This window comes from Oculina patagonica, chromosome 4 (genome assembly GCF_052425735.1).
Source record: "Oculina patagonica isolate OP01 chromosome 4, crgOcupat, whole genome shotgun sequence".
In the NCBI taxonomy this organism is placed as follows: domain Eukaryota; kingdom Metazoa; phylum Cnidaria; class Anthozoa; order Scleractinia; family Oculinidae; genus Oculina; species Oculina patagonica.
In genome coordinates, this window is record NC_135761.1 from 16,643,210 (window position 1) to 16,657,165 (window position 13,956).

At 40.6% G+C, this 13,956-nt stretch overlaps 2 protein-coding genes and 1 long non-coding RNA gene across 3 annotated transcripts; 2 read left to right on the forward strand and 1 right to left on the reverse strand.

Annotated features, from left to right (window-relative positions):
- Positions 1-66: 66 nt before the first annotated feature.
- On the forward strand, positions 67-1,970 carry LOC144648192 (uncharacterized). The gene is made up of 3 exons (XR_013569669.1): positions 67-118; positions 999-1,130; positions 1,845-1,970. It is a non-coding gene; the product is annotated as an uncharacterized LOC144648192 (long non-coding RNA).
- On the reverse strand, positions 689-3,997 carry LOC144649716 (uncharacterized). The gene is made up of 2 exons (XM_078509279.1): positions 3,654-3,997; positions 689-3,234 (listed from the first exon to the last, which is right to left on the reverse strand). The coding sequence occupies exons 1-2, from the start codon at positions 3,801-3,803 to the stop codon at positions 2,449-2,451; spliced, it is 936 nt and encodes a 311-aa protein (XP_078365405.1). The 5' UTR covers positions 3,804-3,997; the 3' UTR covers positions 689-2,448.
- Positions 3,998-4,101: 104 nt separating this feature from the next.
- Positions 4,102-5,697, forward strand: LOC144649717 (peptide deformylase, mitochondrial-like). The gene has a single exon (XM_078509281.1). It carries the CDS (start codon positions 4,162-4,164, stop codon positions 4,840-4,842), a length of 681 nt encoding a protein of 226 aa, XP_078365407.1. The 5' UTR covers positions 4,102-4,161; the 3' UTR covers positions 4,843-5,697.
- Positions 5,698-13,956: the final 8,259 nt, after the last annotated feature.

Genomic DNA, 13,956 nt, shown 5'->3' on the forward strand with positions numbered 1-13,956 from the left:
TGATTGCTCCAGACCCCTACAGTCCCAACACAGTATAATGGCATTTGTTTCTTCACATGTCAACCCTAAACAACGCTCAATGGATTCAAATATTGGCATTCTGTCCTGAATGCCCAAGGTGAGACCAAAATCCACAATTTACACCCCGGGGGGGGGGGGGGTACTCCCTATAATGGCTTATACGGGGAGGCTCCGCCCGAAAGGGGTACCTTTTTCAGGCTTCAGGTATATAAAAGGGAAGGGATTTCACAATATTAGGTATATGAAAGGGTATAGAAATCTGATATTTAGGTTTTTCAAAGGGCCTTTAATTAAAAAATTTCAAACAGATACAATTCAAGCTAATTCATGGCTGTAATATTTCAATTTATAAAGCACTACATGAAAATGACAAGAAAACGTCTTGATCTAAGTCTATGCCATGTCTTTCAGGTATATGAAAGGGGTACCTTTGTAAAGTGAAAGGTATATGAAAGGGGTACAATTTCGTCAAAAATGGTATATAAAAGGGTAAGGGGTTTGAGCTCGGGGCGGAGCCTCCCCGTACAAATCTTTTTTGAGTACCCCCCCCCCCCGGGTTTACACCCCACCCCTAAGGGAGACGACCAGCATCCATGTCCCTTTCATTTAGGAGTACTTGTAGGGTGCAAATAGTATTTCAAACTAAGCTGCAAATGGACAGGTTATGGACATAATTTTATTGATTTCCTTTGTTTTATATAAATAGCACTTGGCTAGCCAATGTTATTTATCATTTGTCAATAAGAGTCTAACTTAAGCCTTGAGCAACAACCCTAAAATGAATACCACGGTAATTTAGTTTTTTCCTTTTTTTCCTGAAAATAAAAGATCCCTACCAGGAAGTTATTACAGATCCAGTAGAATGAATGTTCATTCCACTCTTCCTAACTGTTCACAGACATTTACAGTCACAAAATACTAATGTTGCCACAAAAAAGTTTGATTACTGTACAATATGTTTTTTTGTCAACTTTCAGATGGTTTCCAGTTTAGGCTTGATTACCAGCTGCTGTTTGGGAATGAGTCCATGCGAGAGGAGAGAGGAAAAAAAGACCGGAATCGAGAGAGCGTCAGAAATTGAGTGGAAATCAAGCCTATGTGATGGCGTGGTAAGACTAAAAACTGGAATGTCAACTATATCACCACACTTTTTGATCGACAAAATCAAAAGGAACAAATTCCTTAGTATGGCATTGGTGAAAGTTGACAAAAAGACACCAGAAAGATGCCAAAAAAATACCCCGGTACTCAAAAACCTTGCCCAGTTTCCATGGTATAGCACAGTCTAATCAACACAAAGAAAGACTTAAAATAACATAACTTTTCCCATAATTTAACTGGCCTTTCTGCAGCTGGCTGTATGCTTCAAAAACCCACAAATACATGCAATTTCAAGTGGCAGATCCAGATCTGTATACAAAGTGGGAATCCACATCAGAAAAGTACTTGTATAACGAAAAAAAATTGACTATTTTGCCTACTTACAAGTCCTGGTTCACTAAAATAAAATATTTTGTATTCAAGAGATCATAAATTTTCTGCAACTCATTTACAAATACCCACATATGAACCACTGACTGAATATTAATAAAACTGAAATTATTCTACCACTGCACTGTCTATTTTTTACTTATAACCCTCCTACCAAACGTTTTATCAAACTTTCATGCAAACAAAAAACCACGCCCACAGTTCATTAAAACTGTACCTTTCAGGAAAAATAATTTACTATATTTAGAGAGGAACCCACATCAGGTTTTGCTGGTTTTCATGTGGGTCCTCTATCCAGGTAAAATTGGAATTTGGAAATGCTGGTTTTTCAGGAGAGAGGAAAACTGGAGATCCAGGAGAAAACCCTCGGAGCAAAGACGAGAACCAACAACAAACTCAACCCACATGTGATGCAAGGTCTGGGAATTGAACCCAGGCCAGTCATTGGTGGGAGATGAGTGCTCTCACCACTGCACCTTCCCTGCTCCCCCAAATTCTTTTGTTTAAACCTCAACAGTCTTTCTCACTTCTACCTCACCCTGTCTAGTCCATTTATAAATAAACTTATGTTACCTGCATATTAATCAATAAGGTAATGTTGATTGACCAAAAGAGCCAATAATTCTCCATAATTTATGAGGGATAGGTTGTAATGGTAAATAAAAATTAAAATAAAATTAATATCAGCTGCAGTTTGTACTGTCATCAATAAATAATTTTAGTACTAGATGTCTTTGGAAACATTTCAACAGGTTCAAAAGGTAACATCCATGGATTATGATTGGAGGATGTAGATGAACCTTTTCTTTTTTACTGACAAGTGTTGATCATTGCCATGGTAACTATGATTGACATCAGTGTCAAACACAATAACTGTTACCTGGGTTTTCAACTTCAGAGTTTGTGTGTACAATAAAAGATTTTCTTCATTATATTTCATACATTGATACTAAGATTTCTATCATTATGTTGTTTCTTGTTGTCTATTTCCTTATAAGTGCACTTCAAAGGAAGTTCGCTAGCTTGCACCAAAAGCTTGTGTGCTTCAGAGTCTTTCAAAGCAAACAGAGTAATGCCAGATTTATATGCAGCAGGGATGGTGACATGTGTCGTCAACAGCTCTCTGTATTTAATTTCACTTCCGTGAAGAAGCAGCAAAGTTTCTTCTTTTACCATCTTATCAATCTGCTCTTGGACTTTTAATTCGTTCCATCTATAACTATTTTCATCTGACTCCCAGCAAGAGTAGTCAAGGGTATTGTTCCATCTCTGTAAGATGTCATGCCGTCGAATCAGAAGCACTGACTCACTGCACAGCTCTTTAGATATGACATCAATGGGACTCACTCTTTCAGGGTTGGTGAGATGAACACCATTCGTGCTCACGCCACAAATAACTTGATGATGCCAGGCATCTGGTATTGTTCCATCGTCCAAAGGCACCTTTTGACAGTTAAGAGTTGCTAAAGGTATTGTACCATTCATAAGCCAGTATTTCAACCAGTACGACAGGTCAAAGTCACGTTCAGGAAACATGTAAAAGAAATGTCCGACTACTTCTCCATGGGTCAACTTATCAAGCCCCTCAATGAGGTCTTCATGTGTTGTTCCAGCAACACTGCGCGATAAGAGGTATTGTGGTAAGGCAGCGTCAAGATCTCTTAGTCTTGTGTTAACTGCATTAATTGCTGTATCCACCAGTGCAGACCTTCCAAGTAATTTCTGTAATCAATCAATCAATCAATTAACCAATCAATCAAGATCACTTTCCCAACTGAGCTAGTTTAGAGTAAGATTTATACTAATGCCTCTATAGCATTTTATTAAAATTGTAATGAAAAATTATACATCAAAACTGATAGCATTTAAGATACATTTTTTTAGAATTTTATCATGCCGCTGAAAAAAATAAAAAATTTGCAGTGACCCTACATATTAAAGAACTTTACTTACTAGCTGTAGATGATGATTCGTTTAATTTAAAAAAATATTAATTTTGCCATCTCATTTATTCTAGTAATAACTAATAAGTAAACTGTAAGCTACATCAACATGATTAATGATGAGCTTGAGCCTTTAGCTTATATTTTGGAGAAAAAATTCGACATCTGCAACCTGAACAGATAATTGCCTTTCCTTACCAGTACATTTAAAACTGCAGTAGCTCCACACGCTGAAGTGCCAACTTGCTTTACTTGCTTCTCTTCCACCTCTGTCTCGTCCCAAAGAACAACTCTTTCAGGTAGCCTACCCTCTTCGCTCCCTGCATGAAGCGAAGTATCAGCCGCCATATTTGTTTGGGTGGAAACAGAGCACAAAAAGAAAGCGAGGGAGGGGTGGTACCTTGAATTGGGACTTTTTGCGTTATTCGTTCTGCTTGTCCCATATCGGTTAACGGTGACGCAATTTTCTTTGAAGAACTTTTTCCGAGTTTTCCTGCAATAAAACTATCTGAAAGCTATATGACGGCTGAATTGATTGCCTTTTGTCAGTCAGTGCCCCCATCTCCCCACCCATGTAGAAAGTCTTACAGCGGAGAAAGACTGTGACCAAGTCATAGAGAGACCGCTGACAAATATCACCAAAAAAAGAAAATGGCGCCGAAGTAGTTCCGTGTGTGCGCGTGTTTTTCAACCTTATTTTAAAAGCATGGCTCTTTCTCCCTCGAAATTGATTAGGCTAAGTTCCTCATATGGTGGATTATGTATTAAGAATCGTCAAGTTTCAAAATGGCTTCCTGGCTCGCTAAGAACTCTTCTAAACGTGGACAGCCTTCGCGCTCGACAAGTCGGCGATCCCATCTTACGAGAGGAAGCGGAAACTGTTGATATCACAACCATCCATTCTCCTGAGTTCAAACAAATGGTCGAACGCATGTTCAAGGTTATGAGGAAAGCGAAAGGTATGGGGATCGCTGCGCCACAGATTGGAGTCGGTCTTCGAGTGATAGCCATCGAGTTCACAGGACAACATATCAAAAACATGAAAGATCGAGGTCTCACTGATAAGGATCTAAAACGTATGGGAGTAAGCTTGGTTCTACCTAGGGTTTTCATCAATCCCGAGCTCAGAATAGTTGACTCCACGCTACTGGCATTCCGAGAGGGATGTTTAAGTGTGGAAGGTTTCTCTGCAATTGTCCCTCGAGCAAAAGAAATTGAAGTTTCTGGCCTTGATATGGAAGCCCGACCTGTCACATGGAGAACAATGGGATGGCCTGCGAGGATCGTTCAACATGAGATTGATCACATAAAGGGGAATCTATATATTGACTCCATGCTGTATAAATCATTTATGAAAAATGATTGGAAAGATTATCTCAAGAAGTAAAGTCCATTAACAGCTTGGTGTTCATAAATTTTTAAATCTTAAAGCCATGTCCAGCTCAACTTTTCTTGCATATTTTGCGTGGAATACAATCCCATCCCCAGAGCCTGCGTCGCCCTTGACCAGTGGACAGGAAATGCACAACTCTGGGCGGTTCAAAAACCAGAAACAGAAACTGATTGTGCACGTGTTTGGAAGATTATGGATGATATAAACAAGTTTTTAACTTAACAGCCAACCAGATTTGGCCATTGGTGTCTCTTTGGCAGGCTTTCAGACTAGCCCAGAGGTCTTGATCCCTGGCACATACCAGTAGGATTGGGGCCTCTGGGGATGAGATTGCATGTAATATAAATAACTTTTGCAAATGTCTTAATTTTTGCCAAACAAGAGAAAACCTCAATCATCTTTTAATCCTGGGTTAGCATTGATTGCCTTTTGAAAAACCTGGCCTTGGGTGCCAAGAAGCCCTGTAAGAGTAAAGTGTCTCGCCCAAAAACAATAACCAGTGAACCAGGCAGAGCCGAGCCTTTCATCTGCACTGCTCGATGTGGAGTCCAGTGCAGTAACCATTACAGGCCACTATGTCTCCTTCATCACACTTAGCTATGCATTATGTCACATTCAACCAAAGCAGTCAAAGTTTAATAAATGACACTGAGAAAATCAATCATTAAAAATGTACATTCCTTTAACGTTTATTGTTTTATCATTCTCTTACCACGTTAACTTGACTATGCTCTATAGAATACACAATTTCTAGAAAATTTTTTTTCCTAATCCTTAGGTAGTTTACTCTCCGGCCCTGCAAAAAGCGCCCCCCTTTTCTAAAATTATTCCATTCTAAAATTCTCTCATTTTAACTTTCATAAATATAATTGTGCTGAAAAAGTACGACTTTCACATCCTTTCCTTAAAGTGACAATTTTTTTAGGGTTGGCTTGTTTCAGATGCATTCACACTGACAGCTTCAACCAGATTATTAAATGCAATTAACACATCATATACTAGTTAACCTCTTAATGGAAAATTCACATGCTCTAATGATTCAATAAATGCAATTAACACAGCATATAGTTAACCTCTTGTCGGAAAATTCACATACCCTAATGATTCAATTTGGCTCTCCAGGTGCTGATTTTCTTTTGATACATCAAGGCTCAAGCAGACTTATTTTTAACTGTTTACATATAGTTCTTATTTTTATGTTGAATAGTTCTTGATAATAATATCTCAGTCTTTTCAGTGTTCAGAAACTCTCTCCACCTTTAATTCAAAAGAAACATCCAGAAAAAATGTGGAAAAAGTTACTTTTTCTTTTCTTGCTTTCCTGACTTTGTGCAACGGCTGTATTTTTCAGTCTCAGCACAGCAACTCCATATGCAACCATCTCTGAAACAAGGCCAGCCACCCATGCCGCACATGCAGTCATCACAGTGGTACGCGTACACTCCTGTGTGGCCATTGACAGGCGGCCGATTTGAACGTGCATCAGTTATAGCCTCCCAATATTGTGTCTTCACTGCCTGAAATCCAGGAGGAGGAGGAGTGTCGGATCGTTTGTCTGCCATCTGCAATATTTAACAAGGAAGAGTTCACAGTCAAATTAGAAAAGAGGGCCACAAGTTTATCAGAAGTTTTCTGTTATTTGCAACCCACTCTAAAAAAAGTTGCCTACCTACCTACCTAAATTATGGGATTAACAGGTGCATTCCTTCAAGGCTGTTGATGTAATCAAGTCACAACATATCATACGGTTGTGATATTATTGAGGCCCTGTTAGGGTAAACTTTCATTATTCAACAAGCGATGCAGCATTGAATGTGTTGTTCCAGAAAATATCCATACTTCCCCACCTCCCACAGAAGTTTTTTTAGGTTTGAACCCCTCCTCCACCTCTGGAAATTCCGGTTTAGGTTCACCGGCCCATTCCTTTAAAAATTTTGGTACTTAAGACCCCCTTCCCAGTCAGAATTTTCAATGATCCTCCATGGGGATGGACTATGGATATTTTTTGAAACCACACACTCAGTCAGACATGGAGACTGAAGAAATGGCAACAAAATATTATTAAATATGTCGACAAGATGCCTGTTGAAATTCTAACATTCATGTGCAGCCCTTCAAATTTACATCATAACATGGTTTGACATATCCTGAATCGCGATAACCCCTAGCTATAGGGCCTCACAAAAGATACTATTGATATTTCATGCCTGATCGGTCTACACTGCAAACTATAAAGTATGACTGCATTTTATATTTACGTCATGTGAGGCTGGAATTTTGTTGCAATTACATGGTGAATTTTAGCCTGGGTTGGTTGAACACTTTTAAATCTGAAAACTAATCGTGAAAACCGTCACTGCGCATCCCTAAGCTCACTTTTCAGCCTGGGCTGAAATTTAAATGTGATAACATGAGGGGTTTTTTAGCCTGTTTGCCTGGCATGGGCTGAGATTTCCAGCCCAGTTTTTGAAACCGGGCTGGAAATTTCATCCTGGGCTAAATTAGGCCGGGATGAAATCTACATGAACCGCAAACATCTCAAGAATGATTTGTTTTGGAAGCAGTGAGCTGAATTCCATGTAATCAGCCCGAACGGATCATCAGGCCCGACACAGGCATCCTTGTCCCTTCAAAGGAGTACCCCCCCTTGCCCGCCGGAGTGTACCACCGCATAGCCCCCACAATAGGGTATTTTCCCACATGTAGAAAAGTGAAAATGACAATATATTAGGGAGCTATTCAATGCTCAGTCGTCTCACTCCCTAGGCATCCGACTTAAGATGTTATGATGTTAATTTTTTTTATGAGATACGATCAATTAAATAGAAAAAGTTGAAATCATAGTTTTAGGAGGCGAGGGCCCCCTGACAATGAGGACACCCGGAAGGAATTGTTCCCAACGCGGAGAAAATCGTGTGACACCGGCCGAGGAAGAGGAAATGAGGCCGGGAGAGAAGGGAACTGCTGGAGGAACCGGCGGACCGAGAACCCACGACAGCCCACGGTGGAACCCACACGGCCCCCCGCAATCAAAAAAACAACTCTGATGGTTCGCGGCAATAGGAAACGATAAAAAACATTCGTGACTTAAGCGTGACGCGTTACTCGACCTTACTCGGAATAATTTTCTTTTGTCCAGGTATTTATCGACACTGTCTGAAAAATTTAATATTGCTAAACTTTGGCTTATTCACCATTGAAACAGGCAAACTTGTCAACATATGATTGGTAATATCAAACACGTAAAAAAATCATCATAATTTCGCACACATTGAGATACTAGGGACTTTAAGATACCTGGACGGCTGACCTCGAGGACGGCTGACCGGAAGTAATTTTTCGCGTGTAGCCTAAATTGCGCATGCACGCTCCACGCACATTGCCGTTCAGCTCCATCCTCGTACCCAGGGTCTTCGTTCCCTTTGACCAGCGCGAGCAGAAGGGACGAAGACTCTAGGTAAGAGAATGGTCCAGCTCCGTCCAGCTGTTGTCGAGGACGTGAGAAGTAGAGTTTTGCCATCCACCAGTGAACGGGAGTGCTTTTTTATGATTTTGTTTAAAAATCTCATATTTTTGTAATTCTTTTACTTTGTTAGGTGGTCCTTTATGGTATTCTTGGTTTGGTACTGATAAAAAGTTAAGAAGTCAAGTTTTATTTGTGGTTGCGAATATATTTGCTGTGGTGCTTTGCATAAACGCTGATGGTGAAGCCATGTGCGTGAAATTATGAACTTTCTTGCTTGTGTTTCTACAAAAAATTCACTTGGAATTTGTACCCTGTGAATGAAAATAGTGCTTTCTGGTCCCAGACTTTGGGCTAGAAGCGCCAAATGTTTTTCTTCGCATGTTTTGGGCTAAGGAATTATTGATCCACTAACGTAGCCGTCCTCCGTTCACACACGCCGGCTCTTAATGTTGGAAATTCCCGCCAAGAACCTCGACATCGGCCCAGTCCTTCTCGCGAAATTCTACCGTCCTCGAGGTCAGCCGTCCAGGTATCTTAATTAAAATCCCTACTGTTATTCTCGGTGGACAGACTCCCAATAAACAACCGCAGTTTATAAAAGAAATATCAATTACCACAGTTATGCCAACTTCTGGAAAACTTCCCAAAAACTTCGACTTGAAGTAATTTTCCAAACTAACAAAAAACACTTCCCTCCCAGTACCTTCTCTTAACTGCATCGAGGCCCGCACTTTCTAACCTGTGGTTACCACTAGTATTATGTATAATACACAACCCCACAAGCATTGTGCTTTAAACCCTATCGCCGGTGTGTAAATAAAGGTTTTGATGATGATGGTGATGATGACATGTTTTGAAATAAATATTAATGGCAGGGGAGAGGGGGATAAGAGAACTTCTGGAGTTTAGTACACTAGCTCTATAAATGTTTATCTCTAAATAGTGCTTGTGCTACAATTGCTTATCAGCAAAAGCAGCTTCATCAAAACAAGGCGAAGTACTCTGAATTTACGTCTTGTTTTGTAGGCTGGAAACTAATTTTCTGATCGATATATTGAACCAATGGAGTTTAAAATTGCAAACTTTCAGATCATAGAACCTAAATTAAAACTGAAACGAAAATTATAGAGAACACCGTGAAGAAACACGATCGATCAGGTCGACGATATCTTGAGGGCTTTTTTCCCCTACTAACCTTCGAGAAGAAAGGTTTCCACTAACTTCAAGACTGCTATGTGTTACAGTAAAATGTTTCAAGATCCAGACACGTACATAGATTATCCAACTGAACAACACCCGAGCAGGCTACTACTTGGTGTAAGCCTCATTATTATGTCACGGGATCCTGTGTTCGTCGCAATGTTTGGAACAAGGCTGTGGAATGCTTAAAACAAGGACGGCCGGAGGTTGTTGCGTGACGAGCGCTAGCCAAAACAACGGCTGCGAAGGAGACTAGGCTACGTTTACACGGACACGGTTATCAATCGACACGGTTTCATGAACTCGAAACCGCATCGAAAACGACACGGTTTCGAAGTGTTTACACGGAGCCTATTTAACGATTTTCCGACTTTTTTTCGAATGTGATTGTATAAGCAAGCGCTGCTCTCTATGCTTGTTTCACCGTGTTTAACCTTCGCAAGCCAGCCAGTTTCGTGCCAAAATACCGGCCGTTTTCAAATCGATGCGGTTTCACCGTTTTTGACCGTTTACACGACAACGAAACCGTATCGTTTTGAAAACGCTCCACTTTTGACAGCGTTTTCAAAACGACCCGGTTACAGTAGTGGTCTCGATTGGTGCCGTGTAAACGAAAGGCGTAACCGCATCGCTTTCGATGCGGTTACAAATGAAACCGTGTCCGTGTAAACAGTGCCCTATAGGGCGGGCGTGGAATACTCCCTAACGTATTTACTCGAATAAGCACCGCGGCGCTTATTAAATTTTTCGCGCCTCAAGTGCGGCGCTAATGGAGGGCGGCGCTTATTTAAAATTTGGATGCCACAAATAATCTAATCTTTTACAGTAATTGTAAATAGCGTCTTTTGAATGGTCAGAACATTCGTCTCTAGCTGAAGAGATCTAGAGAAGTGGCACTTGCTGTCCTGGCAAAGTTTACGGCCTTCACAACACTTACAGAACGACGTATTGTATGAACAGTGTTGGAAAGAATACTAGTGCTAATGGGCAAGCAGTGAAACAATCACTTTGAACTGCAAAACATCGCTTTTGATGGAAAAAAAATGTCCAAGTTTGTTTAGAGTTGCTTTCTAGTGCTGTTTTTAGTTACCGTAATGATTCGATTTAGCGCCCTCCTTCAAATAAGCGCCCCCTTCCGAATAAACGCCCCCCTTCGAATGTGTTTTTGTAAATAAGCGCCCCTATTCCAATAAGCGCCCCCATTCTAATTAGCGCCCCCGTTCTTAAGTAGGGCTCTCCACAAGTTGCTCGAGATTCCAAAGTCCCGTCTCAAAAGTTGTAAAAGTTGCTCCCCAAGTGCTCTGGGCCTCCCGCTCAGTTTGCTTCTAGGGTATTCCCGTAGGAAGAGGGTTAGTCTATGCGTTCATGACGTCAGTTGTTGAGTTTGATTTCACGACCGTCCGGACTCCAGCACACCGGATCCGGAGATCCGGCCTGCTTAAAATGCAACAAGTTGCCGAGAGGAAAAAGTTGCTCGAAGGGGAAAAAGTTGCTCGAATCATGAAAAGTTGCCAAAAAGTTGCCGAGCAATTGTGGAAAGCCCTACTTATAAGCACCCCTATTCTAATAAGTGTCCCTATTGTAGATAACTGCCCATACTGAAGTCATTGATGTCAACTAGATAAACTCCTGACCGTTCGCCGTACAGTTCATGATATATTTACTGCTAAAATGAACAATTATTTTAAAAGTAACTGAACTTTCAACAATTTCAACTGTTACAGTTTCTGTTATTGTTAGATACATTTGGTTCTCAAGAAATTAAATAAGCGCCCTGTCCCGAATAAGCGCCCTGTCTCAAATAAGCGCCCTCCCTCGAGGTGCCAAAAGTAAATAAGCGCCCCGGGCGCTAAATCGAATCATTACGGTAAACGGAATTCCTCAAATAAGCGCCGCATCGGGACTGCGGCGCTTATTCGGGGGCGGCGCTTATTAAATCGTAGACATTTCTATTCTTAGGCCATTTTAACTTCAATAAAAATAAAAACACACTGCGGTGACAGACATGATAAGACAACGCATGTTGGAAAAAACTTTGATTTAAGAACTTAACGTTTCGTATGTTACAACATAAAAACTCAAAATTCAAAAAATCAAAATAATCAAAAAATCAAAAATCAAAGTTTTTTCCGACATGCGTTGTCTTGTCATGGTTTGGCGCTTAGTATTAACTTTTCTAAACGTGATGAATGTTGGTGAATTTCCAATTTTAACAATTGGAATAAAGAAGCCTGAAAAAATTTAGGGCTTCAACGGGATTTGAACCCGTGACCTCCGCGATACCGGTGCGATGCTCTACCAACTGAGCTATTGAAGCCCGGGGGGGGGGGGGTACTCCCATAAATTTCGGATAGGGGTGTGCCGCCAAGGTTCTTAAACCCTGACCCTATTTAAGGATAAAGAAAGCGAAAATTGATACCCTTTTTAAGGCCCAAAACCGAAAAATGACACCCTATTTAAGGGGAGGAGAAACGTTCCGTGACGACCCAAATAACGGCTAACCGCGCACGGCAAGACACAAATCTTTATAAAATCGCTTTTCTAATACCTGAACTGAAAATTCAGTTTTCAGATATCTTTTTCTCGTTTAGCTGGGCGTTTAATTTAGCTAATAGAATTTAGGTACCCTATCTAAGGATCACAGCGGGAACACATTGCCAAAAGGAGCAAAATTGATACCCTATTTAAGGACCGAGAACCCCAAAAACCATACCCTATCGGGCGGCACATACCTATATAGGCCACATATGGGAGTACCCCCCGGGTATTGAAGCCACACATTGGGAGCGAGGTCAATTGTGAGTTCATATTTTCCCGTGAGAGGAGTGAAATGATGTAATGTATATGAAATGATTCATATATGAACTGCGGATGTATATGAAAGTGATGAATGATCATCGAGCCTGCGTAGCTGGCGGTATTGTTGGGTATAGCGCGCAAGCAAGCGGCGATCGCGGCTGCGCCGCTCGTTTGTCGCGGCTTCGCCGCTTGCTTGCGCGCGCTAAACCAACAATACCGCCAGCTACACAGGCTATGATCATCGCAGTGAATTTCCAATTTTAGCAATTGTAATAAAGAAGCCTGAAAAAAAAAATCAGGGCTTTTTTGTCCCAAATGCGGCGCTTATTCGGGCGCGGCGCTTATTCGAGGAAATACGGTATGTCATTAGAGGGTCTCAATGGGGTTAACCGTTAGCCGTAAAACGGTCAAAAATTTAGCCGTTAGGCGAAAAAATTGGAAAATTTTAACCGTTAGCCGTTACATATGTTAACCGTAATAAATCGGTCAGTAATTATAAATAAACCAAACTAGTTCACTTCATCGTCCCAAAATGGCCCCGAGACCTAAAATATGTTTTTCAATAATGGAACTTTTTAAAACAATAAAAATTACCTTTTAAATTCTGTTAACCGTTATGGAAATAAATTAACCGTTAGCCGTAAAAAAGCCAAAATTTTAACCGTTAACCGTAAAAGCCACCACCCCATTGAGACCCTCTCATTAGGACAGTTTACTGGGCCTTGAAGGCCCAGTAAACTGTCCTAGCCGCCTCGGCAAAATCTCAGTGCACTTTCTTAAAAAATAACGTCTATAACGCAGAGGGAACGCTGACAAGACTATAATTGAACATTCCTGACATGCCCGACTCTCTTTTAAACATCTTCCTTATTTCTTTTACATAAACATTGTACTGTTCCAGACACACACTATTACAGAAAAAAGTTTGCATATCGTTTCAGTCAAATTTCTTTGCAGTTAAATATTCTGCGGTCAGTTTCTCTTTCGTAGCAGTGAGGGTCCTGTAGGGGAGGTATATATAAAATTTAATTTCCCAGCCCATATTTTGCCCAACTCCCATTTTCGAGTCTATTATTTTTTTCTGATTTTCCAAATCCCAGTCCCAGTTCTATTGTTTATTTGTTTGTGATTTCCAATCGCAGTGACCTAACATCTCATTTTCCCAGTGAAAATTTCGCCAAATCTCAGTGCCTATTTTACTGCTTTAGGTCCCTCTAAGTTGCCTTTTTCAGAAGGATGTGTAAAAATTGTTCACTTTAATAAAGTAAAATGTTTGAGTTTGAGTACTTTACGCATAAAGTTAGAATGGCGTCATACCAGTGACCTCTAAGGACATCTCTCTTCTCCAAAGTACGATCACTTTGGCGTGGTCCTTTGGTTCCTGTATTAGAGAGGAACCGGAGTGTATTTAGTCTTTCTGACAAGAATGTTTCACGCTTATACCACTGATTCTATTGCATCGCTACTTCGTAAAACATAGAAAAAACAATAACAGAAATAGCAAAACGATAAAATGTAGGTGTCCGTGAGGTATGAGGATTAGGCCCAGACAGATTGTGCTCGGCAACTTTTGAGCAACTTTTGGCGTTTGGAGCAACTTTTTCCAATTTTAGCGACCTTGAGCAACTTTTGGCTTTCTGGGC